At 47.0% G+C, this 23,135-nt stretch overlaps 1 protein-coding gene across 4 annotated transcripts; it reads left to right on the forward strand.

The window, feature by feature from the left end:
* The first annotated feature begins 38 nt into the window (after positions 1 to 38).
* Positions 39 to 22,866, forward strand: LOC308072497 (uncharacterized protein). Of its 4 annotated transcripts, XR_013931677.1 has the most exons (9): positions 39 to 210; positions 927 to 1,091; positions 1,639 to 1,787; positions 2,338 to 2,408; positions 2,713 to 2,739; positions 3,095 to 3,506; positions 4,035 to 4,745; positions 6,031 to 14,256; positions 22,601 to 22,866. XR_013931677.1 is itself a non-coding variant. In XM_080409474.1 (7 exons), the coding sequence occupies exons 3-6, from the start codon at positions 1,683 to 1,685 to the stop codon at positions 3,226 to 3,228; spliced, it is 330 nt and encodes a 109-aa protein (XP_080265600.1). In that variant the 5' UTR covers positions 52 to 210; positions 927 to 1,091; positions 1,639 to 1,682; the 3' UTR covers positions 3,229 to 3,506; positions 4,035 to 4,171. The 4 variants fall into 4 exon arrangements, 3 of the variants coding, with proteins under 3 accessions (XP_080265601.1, XP_080265600.1, XP_080265602.1); XM_080409474.1 differs by lacking the exons at positions 6,031 to 14,256; positions 22,601 to 22,866 and having other exon boundaries at positions 52 to 210; positions 2,338 to 2,401; positions 4,035 to 4,171; XM_080409476.1 differs by lacking the exons at positions 6,031 to 14,256; positions 22,601 to 22,866 and having other exon boundaries at positions 53 to 210; positions 4,035 to 4,171.
* Positions 22,867 to 23,135: the final 269 nt, after the last annotated feature.

The following is a 23,135-nucleotide window of genomic DNA, read 5'->3' on the forward strand; positions in this document are numbered from 1 at the left end:
CGTATGACGCAATTCCGCTTTTGCGCGTGCGCGGAAACGGCTTGCCCCCTAGGGGCGGGGCTTCGGCCTCGCACGTACGGGTTACGCAGACGGCCCCGGAAGTGGGGTTCATTTCCAGCCCGCGCGGCGCGCCGCCGCGCCCGTGGCGGTGCGGAGCCTTCGCCGGCAGCCTGGAAGACTTTCGGGCCGGGACGTGCGGCGGCGCGCTGGGTGAGCGCTCGGCCTGAGGGCGGGCGGGCGGGCGGGCGGGGGCCGGCGGGCAGCGGCCGAAGGGGGGGGGGGGGGGGGGCGGGGGATGCGGCGGGCCGGCGCTCGGCCGCGGCGGGGAGCGCCTGGTGCCGGCGGCGGGCGGGCTGAGGCGGGCGGCCCGGCCCGGCCCGGGACCGGCGGGGCTGCCGGCCGTTCTCGTCTCCCCGGCAGCGACGGTGGTCAGCGGGCTCCTCACGGTGCTGCCTATTTTGGGCTGGGTTTTTTTTTTTGTTTTTTTTTTTTTTTGTCTCTCGGGGCTGCGCCGCTACCTCAGCGAGGAGGCGAGGAGCGGCGGCGGGGCGGCCCCGGTGCTCGCCGCTTGTGGCGGCCTGGCGGGGCCCGGGAGAGGGGAGGGGTCGGCCCGCGGCGACCTGCCGCCCCCCCCCCCGCCGCCTCTGGGCTGCCCGGGCAGCCGCCGCAGCTCTGCGCGGGGCTTTGTCTTTCCCCCAGCCGCCGGCCTGAGCCGCGGCAGCGGGCTGGGTCTGGAAGCGCCCTGCAAGTCTGACGGGGGTATCGCTGCCGTGCATGTTGTCTGCCTGTCTACCGATCGTTCCTGCCTCTTGTTCTGCTGGGGTAATTCCTTTGGGTAACGCGTCGGGCTCCGAATGGAGTGCATCCTGACTTCCTCCTGACCCCTGCGAGACGTTACCGGTGTTTGCCTTCCTCGTGTTTCACAGGGCCTCGGCTGTCGCGTGCGGAGAAGCTGTCAGCCTTGTCAGAAGAGAGCGTGTAGCCAGCAAGCGCGTCGTGGTGCTTCGGGACCAAGCTGATACCGCAGGCGTCCCTCTTTTGTTTGCGAAAAGGGATCGCGAGGAAACGTGCCGGTGTCGGAGGGGGAAGAGGTAGGAGGCAGCTTTCAACCGCTTTTAGGCTTAACTCCTGCGTTCCTGAGAACGGTTCTGGGCTTTGAGGGGTTTGCTTTTGGCTTTTTGCCTTAAGCTCGTCCTCCGTCACCGCTGTCGGCGTGCGCCGAGCCGCTGCTTAGGGAGCGGTGGCGGTACAGGCTGTGTGCGTGCCGACCGTCCTCGAGGCTGTAGCTGTATCCTACCCTAAAAAAAGCTCTCCGTAATACCCTGCTTCCGTTAGGACGCAATTTTCTCGAGTTCCCCCCCCACCCCGGGGTGATTTTCCCACACGCCTGCAGGCAGCAGGACTAACGTCATCTCCTTTTGCCCGCCTGGGCTCGGACTAAAATCCCTTCCCTGGCTGTTCTTTAGCTTGTACAGCCTTTGAGCCTTCCCTCGGGCCTGGCTGATGGTCCTTTGCCATTTCACCCCGTTCACAGCCAGCGTGAGTTTCGGTACCGACTATGTCAACGAATTTCAGCTGCACGACAAACCTGCTTTTTTGTCAATTAAATTAATCTCAGCCTTTTAATTGCTTTCGAAGGGAACTACAGGAGATCCTGTCGGCGTGGTGGCCTAGCGTAAGCGATGATGGAGAGGCGCATCGGATGTGACCTCCGTGTCAGCTCGGTGTGCCTCAGACAGACTGCATTTGGCACTCCGTGGCGTGCTGCGCAGCTCCAGAAATTCACGGTAGGGGAAAAAAAAGGGGCGAAAATGACAGTCGCGTAGAAACACGAGTTGGGAAGAAATGCTGTACGTGAGGGCTTTCCGTTGAGCGAGGCAGCTGGTCTTGCTTGTGGATCTTTGGGGTACGAGCCTGACGCCGAGCAGCTCGTTTTTCATTTGACGTGCCTGGAGTTGTTTTCAAAGGGATGGAAGAGAAGCGTATGAAATAGGATAGGTTACCGAGTCTTCCTAAAACGCTCACGACAGTTACGTAGAAAGCCGAAGCGAAGGACGAGGGAATAAAGTTCTGTGCTTCCTAAGTAAATACGGTACGCTTGAAAGTGATCTCCGTGCAGGGTCCTAGTTGTTTCTGTTTTTAAAATCAGAAAGAAGTTTAAGAAGTCTCAGCGGTTAGTCGTGTGGGAAATAAATGGCTCTTCCGCAAAAAATTCCACGTCAGCGAGGCTCTTTGAACGATTCTTCTCGCAATCGATTCCGACTACAGCCAGTTCATGGTTTAATGTCGAGGTGTGTGCTCGCTCTCCTCTAAAGCAGTATTTCGTTTGCATTTCAGTCCTGTGGGTCACGACAAATTTGGGAAGAACCCGAAGGAAACTTTTCATCCTGGGACACAGAAGGTAGGAGGTGAGTTGTTTTGGGGGTTTGGTTTTTTTGTTTGTTTTGTTTCTGTTTGGTTTTTTTTTTTGGTTGGTCGGTTGTGGCTTTTTATTCTTCTCTGGAAAAATAAGTCGTTACGTAGAAATGCTAGCGGTTTGTTTCTTTCTGTAGCAGGATAATAAGGAGGAGTAGAGTTACAGGTAGAGAATCGGCTGTCTTTATCAGTTGAAGTGGCTACTTTGAAATTAAAACAAATACAGGAGCACATTAACGGGGGGTTTTGCGCTGTGTCTTCGGTACCGGTGTGCTAAAGATGTTGTTTTGTTTACAGGATTCATTGGCTGTCGAAGAGCGAGAGGTAAATGTAAACTTTTCACTCCTAGCACTCACTCGGTGACGTGTACCGACTGAGGTATCAATTGCTTATTGCAGTGAAAAACTGCGGCGTTTCTGTGCAGCGTCTGAGATCGAAAATCATTTCAGGCACTGGCATAACCTATCGTACGAATAGATGACCAGCTTTAGTAACGTCATCAAAAAATCGTAATCTGTGATGGAAAGCAGAGTCTGAGGCGTCTGCTACTTGAGCATGTAACGGAGCTGGTACGAAGCGTATGTTGCCGTGCGTAGGTCGTGTACAAAAGATGTATCTAACAGTCCTTAGAGGAAACCTTATTTGAGGTCTTTTGTTTGATTGTCTGTTTGTCCTGTAGTTTTTGGTTTTCTTTCTCCGGGACCTGTGAATTTTGAATGTGGAGTCCTGCACGCTAAGGATGGGCAGCTTACAGACGAGGAAACGTTCGGCGCGGTGAGTTTTTCACCTTTGTCTCGGCTGAGGGTTGCCTAAGGTGTTGAGCTTCACTGCGAGTACAAACATGCACGGTCCTGACCCTCTTAGGCTTGGTCTTGGGAGCCTTGAAGGCTTGTATACCAATCGAATCGTTACACTGAATAAACTGTTTCTTTTTTTTCTAGCGGGCGTTCCCAGAATGAAGCGGTGTGGAGCTGAAGGGGACTACGATTTCAAGGTTGACGGAGCCATTTGGACCGAGTCTTGAAGATCTCTTCGGTGTTTGTTCAAGGAAACTTAGTCTCGAGACAGTCCTCTGGCTCGCTGGCGAAACGGTAGGAAACTGCTTTGTTGATCCTGACGGTGCAGTCTGTTGGAAAGTACAGATTCCTTGAGGGATCAGAACCACGTCCGTTGTTTCTCTGATTTAAAGGTGAACAGGCCTGTGTCGTTCAAGGGAAGACTCAGCGTTGGTTTTGTTTCTCTGAAACACAAAGTGCCCCATCTAAAGTGATTACAGAGTCTGAGTTGATTTTTCAAAAGCAGAGACTTGTGCCGTTTGCAAACCGCCTGTCGCACTGCTCAAAGACAAAAGACGCTCACCCGAGAAAGTTTTTGGAAACGAATGCCAAATAGACGTGGGGAAAGAGCTGGAGAGGTTTATGTCTTGTCTGTCGAATTACCTTCTCTTTAGTGCCCTTACATTTGACAAGAAAAGGTTTCATTGCCTCTTTTATCGTGAAGACAATGTTGCTGGTGTTTTTATAAGGAAAAAAAAAAAAAAAAAGTGTATGCCTGGTCTCTCGAGTGATTCTTTTGTTTTTTCTTTTTTTTTTTTTTTTTTTTTTTCTCTTTTTCTCTAGACTGGTTGAATTGAATATGTTCACTGGAAGAAGTTGATCCAGCGAGATGTGAAGCCGGGCGACTTGCTAAGGGGCCGTGGGCAGAGTTCCCTTCTCGCTTCCATTCGTCTAATAAAGGGTGCAGTCTGTTAGCTAGACTGGCTGCAGTACCCAAATTTTTTCGCCAGGCGGCAGCAGCGTGGCCGCCCTGCAGAGTAAGGGCAGCGCATGCGCAGACGGGGCTTGAAGCCAAAGGGGGCGTGGTCTGGGGGAGTAGTCGCGTGGTGATGACGCAATTCCGCTTCTGCGCATGCGCAGAAGAAGTACTGGCAAAACTAAGGGCAGCGCATGCGCAGTGCCGGACTGAAGCCAAAGGGGGCGTGGTCTCCGGCGGCGTCGCATGTGTATGACGCAATTCCGCTTCTGCGCATGCGCAGAAGAGGTACTGGCAAAACTAAGGGCAGCGCATGCGCAGTGCCGGACTGAAGCCAAAGGGGGCGTGGTCTCCGGCGGCGTCGCATGCGTATGACGCAATTCCGCTTTTGCGCGTGCGCGGAAACGGCTTGCCCCCTAGGGGCGGGGCTTCGGCCTCGCACGTACGGGTTACGCAGACGGCCCCGGAAGTGGGGTTCATTTCCAGCCCGCGCGGCGCGCCGCCGCGCCCGTGGCGGTGCGGAGCCTTCGCCGGCAGCCTGGAAGACTTTCGGGCCGGGACGTGCGGCGGCGCGCTGGGTGAGCGCTCGGCCTGAGGGCGGGCGGGCGGGCGGGCGGGGGCCGGCGGGCAGCGGCCGAAGGGGGGGGGGGGGGGGGGCGGGGGATGCGGCGGGCCGGCGCTCGGCCGCGGCGGGGAGCGCCTGGTGCCGGCGGCGGGCGGGCTGAGGCGGGCGGCCCGGCCCGGCCCGGGACCGGCGGGGCTGCCGGCCGTTCTCGTCTCCCCGGCAGCGACGGTGGTCAGCGGGCTCCTCACGGTGCTGCCTATTTTGGGCTGGGTTTTTTTTTTTGTTTTTTTTTTTTTTTGTCTCTCGGGGCTGCGCCGCTACCTCAGCGAGGAGGCGAGGAGCGGCGGCGGGGCGGCCCCGGTGCTCGCCGCTTGTGGCGGCCTGGCGGGGCCCGGGAGAGGGGAGGGGTCGGCCCGCGGCGACCTGCCGCCCCCCCCCCCGCCGCCTCTGGGCTGCCCGGGCAGCCGCCGCAGCTCTGCGCGGGGCTTTGTCTTTCCCCCAGCCGCCGGCCTGAGCCGCGGCAGCGGGCTGGGTCTGGAAGCGCCCTGCAAGTCTGACGGGGGTATCGCTGCCGTGCATGTTGTCTGCCTGTCTACCGATCGTTCCTGCCTCTTGTTCTGCTGGGGTAATTCCTTTGGGTAACGCGTCGGGCTCCGAATGTAGTGCATCCTGACTTCCTCCAGACCCCTGCGAGACGTTACCGGTGTTTGCCTTCCTCACGTTTCACAGGGCGTGGGAAGGCCGGAGAGACTGGAAGCTTCGGCTGTTGTGTGCGAAGAAGCTATGAGCCTTCTAAGAGAGCATGTAGCCAGCAAGTGCATCGTGGTGCTTCGGCACCAAGCCCATATGACAAACCTCAATGTTTTTTGTGAAAAGGGATCACAAGGAAATGTGCTGATGTTGGAGGGCGAAAGGTGGTAGGGGAAGAGGTAGGAGGCAGTTTTCAACCAATTTTAGGCTTAACTCCTGTGTTCCTGAAAATGGTTCTGGGCTTTGAGGGGTTTGCTTTTGGCTTTTTGCCTTAAGCACGTCTACCTTTCAGGGTAACGCTTTCTTGGAAGTTGGAAACTGTCCTTCTTTAACACCAAACCAAACCCCGTACCTGGGAGGGCCGTTTAGTGTGCTGCGCCATGTGTTTTATTCCCTGTCGGTCACTTGACCCTAGCTGTACATGCTCTCCTGGCTTGGCACGTTTTTACCCTGCTGGTTGAAAGATTGTGTCTTTTCACTTCCTCAGCTTGCTACAGACCATAACAAATGTGTGTTGATAAACAGTTTTGCTTGATCACTGCTTTCAGATTTGAGCATCGATGCCATGGATGTAACAGGAGAGCAGCAGCAGTACATAGAGCACAAGCTGTTTAAACAACGCTTGGATAAAGCTGCCAATCGTGTGACTCCGGAAGCAGAGAGACGCGGTAAGATGCTATTCTGCCATTCTTGGATGGATGCTCTCAGTCTTTCCATCACCATATGCCTGCTATGAGATTCGTGGGAACAAGGGACGGCTGAATTCACAGCGTTTTAAACACTGAACTGAACACAAAAAACTCCTGAAGAGTTTATAGGACACAAATCTATTAAACTGGCAGATCAGACAAGCTCCTCTGTGTGTGTATATATATATGTCATACTCTGTACTTTTGTGAGGCAAGTCTTTGCCTAGTCCGTCTGAAATTGGGACAAGGACTCATTGATGCATTTCAGGAGCAAAACTGCTGAGTGAATAGGTTTTTCCTACTAGAAATCAAGCAGCTGCTCTGGCAAAACTTGACTTTGGTTACATCTTTAAATCCTAGGAGGCTGACAAATGGGATGGGCTGGTTAAAGGAAAGAGCCTCTCTCCAGGGAAGGCTCCGCTGACTTGACCCTTAAGCCTAAACTTGCATCTTACTATGTTTGCTTTGTGTGTGTTAATGCATACCCATATAATAGATTTCAGTTGATTTATCAGTTACAAGTTGGAGTAAGTGGTCCTTGGCTACATAAACCTCTCCTCTGTATTTTTTTACATGTTATGGCTTACTGTTCTACTTCAATACAAACCGGGAACAATTCTGGTAGTGTTGCAGTCTAACGGTAATACTGTCCCAACTTTGTCTTTCTAAAACATGAGGTCCTTATTATCTGTTCTGGGAGATAGTGTAGTTCTGTGTATTGGCATGAACTAAATTTGCTGATTTGTTGTAACTCAGATTTAACTTTTCTGTTCTTAAAAGCTGAAAGGCTAAACTAAGCCAAGAGCTGAACAGTGGGTAGGTACAAGAGCTTCTCCTGTTGTCACAGAAGTGTGGTGATAGCGTTCTTACTGTTGGTGTCACTTAGCAGCCTTTCTGTATTCAGAGGCTGTGGTGTTACGAATGTAATGTCTGGGGTCAAACCCCACTTTTCTGTATCTAAATCTCTGTTACCACATGTAGGCCTCCTGCCTTACTTGTGTTGACAGTCTGCACTGGGATTACTCAGTCTGAACCGGTTGCTCTCGCTCCTTATGTTATCAATGGAGAGGAAGAGAAACTTGCAGGGAACAAACAGTCTCATCCAGGAGAGGCATTTTGAAAGCGATCAAATTGTATTGCATGCAACAAGCAATTTCTTCTGCTGTCTGGAAAAAGTACATGGCTAGTTTGATTTCCACCACACGTGTGGCAAGTTAGATTGGAAGTGTACACCCATCTTTGTGAAACTCTATTATTATCAGTTTCTGTTAGTAACACTTGATGTTCAGTCAGTTATTTAAATGGCAACTATAGCAGTATTGACTGGTAAAGAAAAAATGCACGCAGACGTGGTTACCACTGGGCTTGCTTTAGTCACGACTCGGAGCTGGGCTACCACCGCAGTGAAAGATTCAAAGGGGAGTGCTGTGGGTAGCAAGGGTCCAAGGGTGGGTGTCACTAGGGAAATTTATGGGGGCCATTGTTAGGCACTTGGACTTTTGCGCATCTCCATTCTCATCAGGTCCGCAGTTAACATATGCGATAGGTTTGCACGGACATTCAAAGGTGTAATGTAGCATGTGAGCTTGATGCACTGAAATCTTCCAGGGGAGGGTGTATATGAATGCTAGCGAGTGTCAGGGAGGACTGACATCTAATATCTATATCCTTTTCATATTCAAGGTTAAAATACTAATTACCTTTGTCTTTTGGGGGATTTTGGAGGGTTGGGGGGGGTGGGTTGTGGTAAGTTTAGAACTTTATTTTTGAACACAGCTTGTTTTCATACATAGGACCACTGTTGTTTATTGCATTAAGGGTTTTCTTACCCTGCCAGCTGACCCTCTCAGTTACTTTCTCCACTCTGTTTCTGTGATAACTTTTTGTATTTCCTACAGCAGCAGTTAGTTCCCTCCCAGTAGACTTAATTCCGCCTTCTTCCCATTTTTATGTCCACTAAAATACTCTGCATAGAACAGTTATTGTCAACATCGGTATGTGATGATGGCTTTCCACATGACTGCCTGTGAGGAAGAGGGGAAATTCATCTCTCTTTTACGACAATATTTGCTGGTGTTGTCACCCATGACAATGAGTTGCTTATTGTCTATCTTATTCAAAGTTTTGAGAATCCAACTGCTGGTATGACTGCTTTATTTATGTAGATTCAGGCCTTTTAATGAAAGATTACTGTCTCCTGCAGGTAGCCGGCAATTTCCACTTTGCACCAGCAAAAAGTTTCTAGCAGTCTCATGTACATGGTATTTTCTTTTCCTGCTTATTGTGACCTTTAGCTTCCAAGTGTTTCAGACCATTTCCTTTGAACATCTTTGCATTACTATCTGTGGTAACAGCAGCACTGCTTCAGGAGGGAGGACATTGGTGAAATTTTGTTAGAGATGTTTAGAACTATCAGGAATGAATAGAAAAGTGTTTTCTGAAGGTGCTGCCACATGGGTGTGGGAGAATGTGGAGGAGAATGTGTCTGGGCAGTCTCTCAGCCTCACTTGTTCTACAAAACTTTGCTGCCCTGCTGTAAAACAACCTCAGGTACAGTGTTCAGTCCAGGACCTGAATATCAGTATCTCTGGAAGGGATGTTTTGGAGAAAAGCTCTTGAGAATTTCAAGGCAATTCAGAACCTTCACAGTAAAATTTCAGTTGTGAAGGATGTAAAAGAAGAGACTCGAACTCTCATGGGTTACTGTAGGTTTGCAGTTTTAATCGGTCCAGCAGCGTTGGGTCACCTCCGCATAGAGTGACAAGCTTACAAGATTTTCAGTTACTTATTTATAGTATCTACCTAAACATTACATAATCTCTTGATTCCACAATAAGTCTTCTATCAGTTCCTATCTTGACAGTCGGTTTCACAAATTGTTCCGTATCTTGATCACTTCACTATTCTGCTTCTTCTTTCACGGATGATTGCTTCAGGTTCCGTACGTCCCAGTTCTGAGTAATCACAATAGACAATCTCCATCGTTTCAGCCTTCTAAAGGTCAGGGTCTCCTGTCCTAAAAAGCTCCTTTGAACTGTCAGGCATAATCTTAATAATATTAAACTTTTATTGTCTAGCATCTATCAGCTGACTGCACTTGCAGTCCTGGTTTGGGCTATACAGTGGACAAAGCTGAGGTGTACAGCCTACAGCAGCATTGATCTAGCATTTTTCCTCCAACAAAGGACCTCGACTTCCTCAAGTATATATAAATACACAGTGGCTGGAATGATAGTGGTAGTTTACAGAATCACAGAATGGTTTGTGTTGGAAGGGACCTTTAAAGGTGCCCTAGTCCAGCCCCCCTGCAGGAAGCAGGGGCATCTTCAACTAGATCAGGTTGCCTACAGCCCTGTCCAACCTGACCTTGAAAGTTCCCAGGCACGGAGCATCTGCCACCTTTCTGGGCAACCTCTCTTAGTGTTTCACCACCCTCATCATAAAAAATTTCTTCTCTCTATCTAGTCTGAATCTACCCTCTTTCAGCTTAAAACCACTAAGCCTTGTCCTATTGCTACAGGCCGCACTAAAATGTTTGTCCCCATCTTTCTTAAAAGGCCTCTTTAAGTACTGAAAGGCCACAATAAGGTCTCCGCAGAGCCTCTTCTCTGGGCTGAACAACCCCAGTTCTCTCAGCCTGTCTTAGGAGAGGTGCTCCAGCCCTCTGATCGTTTTTGTGGCTCTCCTTGACCTGCTTTGCCAAGGACTCCGGAGCCGGATGCAGGACTCCAGGCGGGTCTCACGAGAGCAGAGGTGCAGAATCGCTTCCCTCGACCTGCTGGTCATGCTTCGTTGGATGCAGCCCAGGATATGGTCAGCTTTCTGGCCTGCGAGCACAGGTTGCTGGCTTGTGTCCATTTTTTGACCCACCGGTACCCCCAAGTCCCTCTCTTCAAGCCCCACTGGTACCCCCCCCCCCAAGTCCCTCTCTTCAAGCCCGCTGTCACTGCCTTCACCCCCCAGGGGGTGTTGGCGCAGGCGCAGTGGCGTTACTAGCAAGAATCGGGACAGCGCATGCGCATAAATGGCCTGACGCCTCGGGTGCGGCTTCTAGATTGGCGTGAGCGTGACGCATTCGAGATTCGCGCAGGCGCAGTAGCGTTATTGGCACCGGAAGGGCAGCGCATGCGCGGAACTGGCCTGGCGTCTGCGTGTGGGAGCTCGAGCCGCGCAGGCGCAGAAGCGGCCCGGCGCCAAGGAGTGCAGCGCACGGGCGGAACAGTGGCGTTCCCGAGCGAGGGGGAATTGAAACCGTGGAGGGGCGCAGCCGCTCTGCACCCCGCGGTCCCCAGGTGGGGGGCTTGTCGCCAGGGGCGGGGCCGTTGCAGCAGCGCGCACCCGCGGGCTGCGTTTGTCCCGGCGCTGCAGTTCCGTACTCCCGTGCCGAGCGCGCTCTGGCAGCGTGCTCGGGGGATGGCAGCGGCGGCTGCTTACCGGGAGGCAGCAGCGGGCGCCGCGGCACCACCCCGCAGGCAGCGCGGGATCGCGATGCTATTAACGGCGGCTGGCAGCGCCGACTGGGGAGGCGCCACCGCGCATGCGCGTCGCCAGGGCTGCAGCACCGATTTTTGGCCGCCCGGTAACAGCAGCAGCGGTCCACCAACCGTGCTGGTGCAGTACCCGCGTTTGGTCGCCAGGTGGCAGCAGCGCCCCACCAACCCTGTGCTGAGCGCTGGGCGGGATCTCAGCCCAGTTTAGACACCGGACGCCGGGAATGCTCGCTGCGGCGCAGGGTTCCCTTCGCTCTGCCTTTTGCCCACTCGCAGCCCAGCCACTATCCCCCGTTGCCTCCGTACCAAAAAGCACCCGCGTGGCTGGAGCGGTTAAATCCTTTGCATCTGATGGCTTTAACAGTCGGGTGGTTCTTTCAGTCCATGACCCCGCACCACCAGGAGGGAGAAGAGAAGCCGCAGCACGAGGAACCTGCGGCACAGGGGTTTATTTTCCTACGGATAAGCCCCAGCAATTGCTGTTGTTAAAGGAGAAATTTACACAGACATGGGTACTTGCTTCTATCACAACTCAGAGCCGGGCCACCACCCCAGTGAGTGGCAGAGAACCATGCAGCTCAGCTTATATACGCTTACCAAACCATTAGTCAACGTCTGAAGTTTTTAGGAGTTTCCTTTGGTCCTGTCAGTTCTGCGAATGCATCACCTGACTGTCCCAGGTGATTCATCTCCTCTCTTCCAGCTCTGCCTCGGTTCCAGGCTCCTCCTCGGATCTTGATCTTCTTTCTGCCAGCTTTAACTCACATACTCCTTCAAGCACGCTTAGTCTTTGAACAAGCAGTTCCTATTCACATCTACTAATTTTTCTAGAAACGCCTGTGTTTCTGAGAGCAGCTATGTACACAAATTGATCATCTGTTGTTCTCCCACTGACTAACTGGACTGGGTTTTAAACCAGCCTTGGATTAGGGCTACGCTAGGGACGAGGCCTGGTTCTGTCACTTAGCAGCTTCAGCACTTTAAATTTCTTAATTCAAAATACATTTTCTGCGACATACATGACAGCTCAAGGGAACTGTTTATTGCGCATGAAAGCAAGCTGTAGCTTTTCATACGGCCTATATGTTCAGACGTATATCCAAAGAAACTCCATTAGTGTAACTTGCAAAGAGTTCTGTGACAGGAACTCCCCTTCCCTTTGGGGTACATTTTATACCCTGTGGGTAAATACAGGGTGACTTGAAAGCACTTCTCTCCTGAAGTCTTACTGTTCTACAGGCAGCACTGTTTTTGATACAGGATGGGCTCTCCACCACAATGAAAAATGACAAGATCCAGTCCTCAATAAAACTAAAATTTCAGAAGTGATTATGTTTGTGCATGTTTTCAGACCCATAGCTTTGCTGGGAAAATGAACACTTCTGAAAGTTTAAGCTGAGATTTCAGATTTTTAAAGATTTTTTTACAGCCAGGTGAGATGCACTTGTTTCTTGCTATTTCAGCCACTAGTAACAAGAAGGGTAATGTTACCTAAGCATTGAGGGTTTTATCATCATATTAAATGCAAGTACAACGTAAGACAATGAAACAAATGCTGCATATAGACCCATCAAGAGTTGTTCCAGCTAATTCCATTATTTTATTTGGAAAGTGAACAGAGTAGTAGCTCTGTTAAGGAAAGATGGAGCAGAAAAGATCTAATTGAAGCAAAGTGGTATGCAAAGTATCCTGCAGCATTAGTAGCTGTATGCCAGCCCCAGTGAAACTGCTGACTGTATCTCTCACTCTTACATACCACAATCCACTGGTCTCCTAGTAAGTTCTTGCTATAAAGAGGTTTAGCTAGTGCCCCTCTTATTTTCCACAACTCTTTCTGGGCAGTGGTTTCAAGAGACACTGCCAAATGTCCCTACTTAACAAAGCACTCCAGCCTGTCTGCAGGCTTCTGTCCCATACAATTCTTTAGCTTCCGTATTCTCTTAGCCTCGGCACTGAAGCCTTTTTAAAACTCATTTCACACAGCGTTGCAGACAAAGTCCCTGATTTTGTCTCTCCCCTCTTCACTACATCATTACCATCTCATCGCCCAGAACCCCAGAAGAAACATTATTTTTATTTTTACAGGTCTCTTACTTTTCCATTTATGAAAACTTCTCAGGCCTGAAATTCTTTTCAGCCTTTCTTCTCTTTCCATTTCACTTATTCTCATTTATGCCATGTCCTCTCCAGCTTCTCCTTAGTTTCCATAAATCCTCTCCTTTTCCCAGGCCTACCTCATGTTTTCCTTTCTCTCAACTATATCCCTTTCCTTCATAGCTTTTCCTGCATTCCCACCCACTGTGTAGAGGCAGAGAAATAGTTTTTCGCTCCACTGCAAGCCCAGCAACCAAGTGAGTCTCAGGCCCATTCAGTTCAGCTGAGCCCCATCATTGTTTGGCCTGGCTGCTCTCTTCCACTCCATAATGAAAGAAGTCAGGGAACTTGGCCACTGCCTACAGAAACTGTAGAAACTACATAACCACTCTATGTTCTCCATCTTTGCTGAAAAGGAACGCAGAAATCTAAATAGACAGCTTCAGCTGGCACTATGAGGGCAAAAGATAGAGCAAAATTTATGTCTCTCTATAATTACAACTGGGGCAACCTTGAAACCAAAAATAAAAATATTCTTGTTGCAACGTCCTAATATCCTGGGTCATTCAAAAGCTGCAACACAGCAACATAGCAAATGCTGAGAAAGCACAAAACATCCAACCACTTCTGTTTTGGTGTTATCATTAAGTGTAACGTATTCATAGCAACCTCAGCCATGTGCAACGTATTTTCAAAGACCTAGAAGTCCTGCGGTGGAGTCCCAGCAGAAAGTTAGGAAAAGCAGATAGAGGAAAACCAACACTGGCAATGTGCATGACTTTTGCCCTTTAAAGATCCACCCCAAGGAGATGGGGGGGGGATATAATTTTACTGGTTTGATCTGATACTAAAGGTCTGGCAACAAAGAAGTGCTGGGAACAACCTCAGTGGTGATCCTCACATGAGCATGCATGTTTGCTTGTCCAGGTTTATTCATAGTCTCCTCAAGAACTGAACTAGGGTCACAAAGTGGCGCCAGGAGGTGGTATCAGATGATCTATACAAATAGTGAGAGCCTGCCTGGTTGGATGGGATAACAGTTTGTTGTTTTACGGGAGGTTAACTCCTATAAGTTGTATGACTGAATAAACAGTACTTAGCTTTAGAAAAGCTGGGATGGTCAATAACCCTGTTGTTGCAAAGGAAAGAAAGCAAAGCTGTAGAAGTTGCACTAATTACTCCCTCTATTTCCCAGCACGTTTCAGAAGACTGCATGATAGAAGGCAACAAATACAAGTTTCTGCCTTACTAAGCTCACCAGTGTACAGCCAAAGATCGAAGTATCAATGAATATGCCTAAGGAGACAAGAAAAGGGTGAGAAGTGCACTTAGACCAGAAACTGTTATCAACATCTGTCACAAATATTACTTGACCCTGGGAACATTTTTGCCTTCAAATGTTCAGAGTAAGACACAGCTGTATAAGGGATCATAAAGATCAGCATTTCTGGACTGCTTCCTTACATGGTAACCAATACAACTGCAAGGCTTGAAGACAAAGGTAAAGTGTAACAGTTCTTAAATGACTAAAACTCTTGTCACTGCTGTTTTCAGTCTGACGGGTACAGTAGGTGTCCAAGTTTCTCTTCATTCATTTTCTCATCTGTCAAAAAACAATCATTGCAGATAGAGGTATAATACTGCATTAAACCAGCCAGTATAGCTGTCAAAAACACAGACAAGCTTTTGAATGCTCAGAGGCCTTCACCAGATCCAACACAGATGTGGCAGACCTAAATAAAATTAGCTGAGCTAAATACAACTAGAAAGCAATTGCTCAGAGCTTATCCAGGTGCATAGCAGTTAGATCATCTCAAAAAGAGAAGATAACTAACAGCTTTGAAGTAAAAGAGAAAATAAGGGGATAAGAGAGGAGACAATATTAGGGAGAGAAAAAGGCAGTTCGTTATCTATGGAACAGAGAAGTTATCGAGGAGGTATATTATAATGTGCCGTAAGACCAGTCAGGCTATTGAATCCATGGTTTTATCTGAGACTAAAGAAGGGCTTATAATGTCCAAAAGCTTGTCTACTTTCTCCTACTAAATCAGCTGATCTAGTAAAAGACCTCTACCTACCTATTGTTTCTTAGGTCTTGCTCTATTGTCCATGGTCATATTTCACTATCACAGTCACATTTAAGTGGAATTCCACAGCTCACTCCCCATTACACAGCAACCAGCACTAATATTCGTATCAACCATGATCAGCTCTGAAGGTATATTTAGACACTGAGGTCTTTGAAAGATGAGATGAGCAGTTCGAAGACAAGCATTATACAGATTTCCCTATCAGAATTGTTTAATATGAGCGGCTTTTAAAAAGCTAGATTAAAAATTTAAAGCCTACTGTAATCCATAGCTTCTGGTCCTGTCCATCTCTGTTTATCATCTTTATAAATGGCCACATTCTCCAGCATGACTTCAGTGCATAAGAGCTCTCCTACTGATTATCTGACATCTCTCAATCCCTTTCTTCTATCACAGATCTCCAAATCGCTACTTCTGCTGCTGCCTCACTCCTTGACCTCTTCTCACTTCTTATCTGGACTAATGCACAGCTTTGATCTGTCTTAACTCTCCAAGTTCAGCTAAGAAGCAATACAAAACTGCACAGAAAAACAGCATATAAATAGTAATCATTAGGAAAATGCAGCGCTCTTTCCTTCATTTCTGTTACTCCAAAAGAAAACTCTGCCCTCACTAATACAAGTAATCACAAAAGGGTCTCATTAAAGATGTCCATATAACATTTGAGGCCTACCAGTGGCTCTAAGTATACCTAAAATGCTAGAAGGAAAAAGCACATTAATTTAAGTGAAGCTATGGACATGAAATGTGCCAGGGCTGAAGGAGATGCTTGAAAAAAAGTATTTTCTACTATGCTTTTCATAATTGTTAACTGGCTTCATGAAGAAAGGTTTTACTCTTTGCTGTACCTTCTCCTAAATGAAACACATTCTCATAAGTCATACTGTGCTTTATCCAAATGGGCCTCCTGAACATAAGCCATATCAGTGTTAGGCGCTTAGTAACTACAGGCTAAATCCTATGATGTCTCAGCTGGACCATTTTACCCATTAATCATTTAAATGAAACAATTTTCAACTTATGTAGAAGTGGAGTGGTTTGGTTTTTTTTAAGCGAGAATCATGTCACAAATAATTCTGTATACGCCTTTTATGAAAGCTATAAAATATACATTTAGATGAAAAATAATGGCTGGGAATTCTTACCTAGAAAATTTTTATGGCTCTTGTAGCGAAGAACACAGCAATAAAACCCAGAAACTTTGTAGCAGTCATCCCTATGTGATATAAAATACTCAGAACACCACTTGTAAATAATTAATATTAGAATAACATACAGGACCCCTCAAATAAAAAAGATGCCTTAAACCTTTCCTGAAACACTAAACCCATCACTTTAAGCAGGGCTTCTCCAGAAGATACTGGGAAACACAGAATGGGAAGGATCTGTAGCCTATACTCAGCACCGACAAAATGTTAAACTTAACTGGTGGAGTTAATTTCATAAGATGTTACAGTCAGAAGCATTGCAGGGCTTCTAAATGTTTTACATATTTATGGAAAATCAAAATATGGCCACAAAAATAGTACTGAAAAGCTCTAAGGTTCAAACCCACCTGCTTCAGATCTTAAGTGCCAGCTACAACAGCTGTATCAGTGTAAACTGCTATAATGAACTGACCTTCACAGCCAATAGGCTGTATCAAAATATAAGCAGTCACTAGCAAAAGCATCAGAAAGAAGCAAATGGAGCTTAGGCCTTCTTATTATGTCAATCGTGGGTTTTAAAACAAACAACCAAGTGTCCGTCTGTCCCCAATTAGTACTGTCTATAATTAGGTTTTTCTTCCTATGAACAACTAATGTAAAGAATGCAGGGCATGGGTAACGTGATTGCTGTTGCCCAGCCCAGTGAACAGAACTGCTGCATCTGCATTGTGAACAATCTGGAAGCTGTGGGGAAACATTGATGAAAATCCTGATAAAAGACAATGAAAAAATAACCAGACTGTACAGTGAGAAAAGCATGAGATGTTGTTTCAATGTTTGCACAGGATAAATAATGCTATGGTCTGTGTGAACTATGCAGCTAGAAAATCATCATTGAGCCATGCCGGATACGCAGGGACCAATTCATAAGAGAAGTCACGGTCAAACTAATTATGCCCAGCTTCCTAACACAGCCCCAAAACACTTTCAAGAAACTCACCTCATACGGCATATACTACAAAATAGCTACAGCTACGACAGAGAGTAAACTTAAGGATTAACCTTTTAACATGGGGATATTAACTTGGAATGACACAACTGAGACAGCAAATGTACCCAGCACAGCCAACATGGATGCTACAAATATGACACAGCAAGAAGCTGTTTTCTGCAGACTTTGAACAGAGAAACAATCATCCATCTCTTAAGTGGAACTGACAGCACTACAGCACACAGTCGGCATGAACGAGGAATTTGTAAGGCTGACCAGTTAGCACTACTTTAACTGTTCACCAGGTACGCTTCTGTTTATGTCCAGCCGAAGTAGTTTTCAGCACTGTGACGAGACCTCTGTCCTTCAGCATGTTTGATGCCGATTTTAGCAGACAGATGGGGTTTAACACCTACAGACCATTTTGCACTGCAATGGTTTTGGTAACAAGGACTTCTGATCAACATCTTGTAACCTTGACAAAGACCTTTTTCTTGTGCAAACCTGAACATCTTGAGACACAACTACACTCAAAGACGACCTTACTAATTAGCCCTGGAGCACAGTGGAACACTCTGGTCAAGAACCCAGGAATGTGTACCTCTAAGCTCACACCTTTCTGCTCTAATGAGTACAAGACCTTGTCAACAAGGTCAGGTGTGGAAGCTGTCACACCACTGAACCTGGAGTGCTGACATTCTGCACTGTCCCAAGGAAGTTGTGTAAGACAGACCGGTGCTGCCTGAGCTGAGGGCATCATGCTTGAACAACTGGCCTTTGAGGCCAGTTAAAATGATCTCCCAAGCAACACTGCTGTTGCTTTATGCTAGCATAAAAACCTGAAAACTATCTTCCCATTTAATCTAAATGAGCCCTATAATCTTCTTCAGTAAAAATGGCTGTGGTAATAGCTAACTGCTCAGAGATGTGGGATTAATGCTGGTACAGTTTTTTTTACAACTATAATTGCTGAGCATTATTGTTAATGTATCACTTCTCTAGTAACATTTTAGTCCTAGACAAGGACTCTGGGTTTGTCTCCTTTGGAGAGAAGGAGGTGAGCAGCGACCTCATCGCTCTCTACAGCTTCCTGAGGAGGGGATGTGGAGAGGGACGTGCTGAGCTCTTCTCCCTGGGATCCAGGGACACATCTGGCAATGGTTCCAAGCTGCGTCTGTCAGGGGAGGTTCAGACTGAACATGAGGAAGCATTTCTTTACCGAGCGGGTGGTCAAACCCTGGAACGGGCTTCCTGGAGAGGTGGTTGATGCCCCACACCTGTCAGTGTTTCAGAGGCATTTGGACAATGCCCTTAATAATGCACTTTAACATTGGGTCAGCCCTGAAGTGGTCAAGCAGCTGGACTAGATGACTGTTGCAGGTCCCTTCCAACTGAACTATTCTTTTTCATTCTATTCTAATATTGATGTTGTTATACTTCTTTAGCTATGAAAGGGGCTGAAGCATCTGAACATAACCAAGGTTTTCCAAAAGGGAGTAATTGAATTCACTTATTGTTAATCAGAAATTAAATTCCCGGTGTATCATCCTGATTTTATTGTTGGGGTTTTTTTTATTTTCACATGAGACTAAAGTTAATTACATGGTTTAAACTGGAGGAAGTACTAGCTTGAAATTCATCCCAGCTCTAGCATTGAACTAGAGGACTGCTGTACGTCTGAGTAACTTGGTGGAAGTACTACCAATGCTTCTTCCCAAACCCCTGCTAGAATCTCTATGTCTTGAGAACTTTGCATCCCCAGGAATTGTATTGTCTGCTAGTTTGTTTGTTTCAAGTATAAAGAGTTTTAGCTCTTTCTGTAGTAAGGAATAAAATACATGTTAAGATGAGGTACTAAAAGTCTCCCATTTTGGGAGAGTTTAGGATGCTGGTCAGTGCATCTGCACAAGTAAGAAACTGTAAGAATGACTGTTACCAAATGCAGTGGGTTGGCCCTGGCTATAAGCCAGCTGCCCGCCAAGCCGCTCTATCATTCTCTGCCTTGGCAGAACAGGGTGGGAGAAAAAAAGATGAAAAAAAGTTGTGGGTCAAGATAAAGACAGTTTAACAAAGCTATTGCAAAAGTCGCACACCTGCAGAAGTGAAAGAAAACAAAAGATGTTATTCTCTGCTTCCCATCAGCAGGCAGTGTTCAGCCACTATCCCAGGAAGCAGGGCTTCTGTACATGTAGCGGTTGCTCCAGAAGACAAATGTTGCAAATAACAAATGCCCCCACCCCCTTTTCTCTTAGCTTTTATATCTGAGCAGACGTCATATGGTATGGAACATTCCACTGGTCACTTTGGCTCAGCTGTCCTAGCTGTGCCCCCTCCCAAGACCTTGCCCACCCCCAGCCTACTGGTGAGAGGTGGGAGAAGGCTGGAGAGACAGCCTGGATGCTGTGCGAGCCCTGCTCAGCAGCAGTCAGAACACTGGTGTGTTACCAGCACCCTTCTAGCTACCAGTGCAAGCACAGCGCTATGGGACTCAGCCAGACCCAAAACACCTACTGAGGCAGAAGCACCTACAGCTTGGATACATGACTGGGACTCCCCTGTACAAATACGGAGCAAGAGACAGCCTTACTGTTTTTAGTCAAGTTGTAAAGAGATAAAAAGAAGGGAAAAAATATGTAGCTGAATTGCCTGCCCTTAGCATCATGGCAAATGAGGGGAGGGACTGGTGAAAAAGCCCTCCTTTCTGCTCCCAGCCACTTGTCCCGATCAGTAGGTCTTGTGGCCTGCCATCCCAGCAGAATCACTAACAAAGGGGAGCAGACAGACATGGAACGGAGGGCAGGTTAAGAGGAAAACACGTACGCGCCTTGTTTAGCCTATTTGCTGAAGAAGAGGCGTGTGAAATAATTTGTACATGGTTCTGTGTTCTCCAATAACATTCTTTTCATTAAGTTTAAGAACACGGAGAGAGGTCTCAGCACTACTACTTTTTAACAGTTTTATAAAGACTGATGAGAGGTAACTATTTCTCCAATGAGAAAAAAGGCCCAGCGTCATATTTACTTCTTAATAGATGTCAGGTAATCCATGCAACCAGGAGAAAAGCTTCTATTGTAGCTTGCATCATAGACCAGTCAACCCAAAAGCTGATATAAAGCAAAAGAAACTGAGACCTACTTGCTTCACTGCTTATAAGAGTGTTACATGTTTATTTTATCTTGTTAGCTAGAAGAAATCTTAAGACTTCCTTAATCTGCTAAGCATGCTCACTGCCAAGTTGTACATAACACACACCAAGCAAATGCAGGATCTACAAGATAGAGCCTAGCTTTTCAAAAGACTATCACATTTATGTAACAGGTGAATTTTTTTGAAGGAAAAGAGGCCAAAACTCTAAGTGGCTCTGGTACAGGCAAAGAGAAAGCCCATTAGGAAAGGAGAATGTGAAAGACAGAAATAAGCTGGAGTGACACCATAACATTTTGATTATTCAAATTGAAACACTCAAGCCTTTTCAGTCCTATTGGAATACGTGAAATTATATTGAAATCCTAGCACTAGGAAAAATCTGTGTCAAATTTTAAAATTCTATTCAGGCTATTCTAAGTTCTTAAAAAGTAAAGGTCCAGTCTAGTTTCACAGGAAGGTCAGGGTGAGAAGGGCTTCAAAAAGCTGAGGGTATGACCCAGAAGAGCTTTTGTCATCAGGGAAGTTTATGACAGGGCAAGACAGAGATGGCCAGACAAAAATGGAATCAAATCTCTTAGTACAGTCTTCCATCGGGCTAATTCTTTGTATATATCCAGCTATGCACTTCACCCCGTGGAAGTCTCTTTCCTAACCTGACAGATTACCATTTCAGCAGCAGTATTTTAAAAACTGAATTCCAGTACTTTAAACTTGGACTGAATGCATCGAGTTGACCATTTTTCTTTTTTTCTCTCCAGATTTTGCAGAGGCAGAAATAATGTTTTATTCTGAAACTTTCCCTACAATGTTTTATTAATGTAATGGGTGGACTCACTGTGCACATTTGCAAAACTATTATATAGCTAACTAAAATCTTCAGAAGTTTACACTTAACACAGTCCAGTTACAGAGGTAGCAGTTTCTGTTGCTGCTATGTAAATCCTAACTATACTTCAAAGCCAATCCTTCACATTTGGTGCTTTGAAACGTCTTTTTACTTCAGTTATAGATAAGCTCCTACTAAAATAACACTATTACTCAGTCACTGAAAGTAGGAAGTTCTATAATGTGCAATGATAATTTGAATTCTGTGGTAAGCATTGTGATGCATTTTTTTTAATTGCATCATTTTCCATAGAACTTGCACCTTGTTCATTGTGCCAGTGTTCACCTAATGAGCTGCTGTGCAGCACTTTGTTAATTCTTTCTGAATGCTGTGTCTTTATCCAGCAAAATCTATTCCTTCCTTCTCCTCACCAGATTTTTATCAAGTCCTATGGTGTGCTGACAAGTAACACAGTCTCTGTGGCTAGTTCCCATCCTTGTATACTTATCTTTCACCTAGTCTTAAATTTATCCTCTTCTCTCAAAATTGAGGCCAAGCTTTGGTTTTGCTCAGCTTGTCCTAGGCTTAGATGCTTTCTCATCTTAGTCGTCATCTCATGAGAGCTTGGCCCAAACATTCATCTCTTTTTCTTTTTCTTTTTTTCTTTTTTCTTTTTTTTCCCTTGGCTTTTTTCCTTCTACCCTCATGTCCCATGAACTGATGATCCATTTGGTCTAGAAGCCAATGGGACACCTGATTACCTCTCAGGTTCTTCACGTGACTTTTCCCCTCTAGACTGTGGGGAAAGGAGTGTAACCAGTCAGCACAAGGGCATGGATGTATGTGCAATCCAGTCACACAGGGAAACCATAGATTTTACAGCCTGTTCAACCCTGCACAACTGAAAAATCTCAAACAAGCATGTGCAAACAGATGGGGGGGGGGGGGAGGGAGGGGGCGGTGCACAGCATTTCTCTGTCACACTGTCAAGCTTAACACTGACAAACCTAGGGTTTTTGTTTTGATTGTTTGTTTGTTTTAAAGACGGAAACCAGAAGGAATGATGCTCTTTTGCTCCACTCTAACATAACACAAAGGAGCTGGGGGGGGGGGGGAAGGGCAATCACCAACAGTGGCTATCCTATTGTTTTCTCTCAAAAACTTGGCAAAGCAACAAGCTAGACGCAGCTGAAATGTGCTGGCTAAAAATTTCTCAAAACTTTCATCTGAGACAGACACAAACCATGCCCAACACCATCACAGAGAAAGTTTGTCAAAGCCATAGATACCTGAAAAAGGGCCGCATACTGGAAAATATTGGTAATCGCTACTCACATATGTTATTGGCATTAAATATAATTATGTTTCATGCATTTTTATGCACGTGATGTTTTACAGATTACTGGTATGCTCTAAAAGCTTTTTTGGTGGTGGTGGTGGTCAAGGAGCACTTCCCTGATTTTGATATTTTTAAAAACAAGCAATTTGATTTTAAAACAAATATACAAAAACTGTCTCAGCTCAAACATAATTTCCCATAGTGTGGAAATATGGAAGTGGAATGTTCTTTGTTCACCAGTTTGCATTTGAGGGTTTGTTCAGTTTTTAATTTCTTTTATGACAAAACCCATTTGCTATTTCAGGTTAGAAAGGAATCTCCTTACCTAACAGACTTTCCTCAGTTTATTCTGGTGAAAAGGCAGGTATAGGTCACTGTCTGGAGGAAGACAAGGAACTGCAGAAAAGGACCTATAGGTCCTGGGGCACACCAAGTTGAACATGAGCCAAACGTGCCCTTGCCGCAAAGAAGGAGAATGGCATCCTGGCGCGCTGGGCTGCATTAAGCAAAGCATTGCCAGCAGGCCGAGGGAGGGATCCTTCCCGCCTGCCCAGCACTCGTGAGGACACACCTGGAGGACTGTGTCCAGTGCTGCGCTCCCCAGCGCAAGAGAGACGGGGGCATACTGGAAAGAGTCCAACAAAGGGCCACAAGGATGATGACAAAGGGACAAGGCGGCTTCGCTCCTGCAAGGAAAGGCTGAGAGAGCTGGGACTGTTCAGCCCGGGGAAGAAAAGGCTCGGGGGGATCTCATCCCTGTATATAACCACCTGCAGGGAGGGTGCACAGAAGACGGGGCCAGGCTCTTCCCAGCAGCACCCAGTGCCAGGACCAGAGGC

The sequence above is a fragment of the Falco punctatus genome (genome assembly GCF_963210335.1).
Source record: "Falco punctatus genome assembly, chromosome: 13".
In the NCBI taxonomy this organism is placed as follows: domain Eukaryota; kingdom Metazoa; phylum Chordata; class Aves; order Falconiformes; family Falconidae; genus Falco; species Falco punctatus.

What these genes read in the sequence shown, in the direction of transcription:
- LOC308072497 (XM_080409474.1), top strand. Translation starts at nt 1,683, where the DNA reads ATGATGGAGAGGCGCATCGGATGTGACCTCCGTGTCAGCTCGGTGTGC. An exon ending in TTCATCCTGGGACACAGAAG is followed by an intron (nt 2,402 to 2,712) that starts GTAGGAGGTGAG and finishes TTTTGTTTACAG; the next exon opens with GATTCATTGGCTGTCGAAGA. An exon ending in TGGCTGTCGAAGAGCGAGAG is followed by an intron (nt 2,740 to 3,094) that starts GTAAATGTAAAC and finishes TTTGTCCTGTAG; the next exon opens with TTTTTGGTTTTCTTTCTCCG.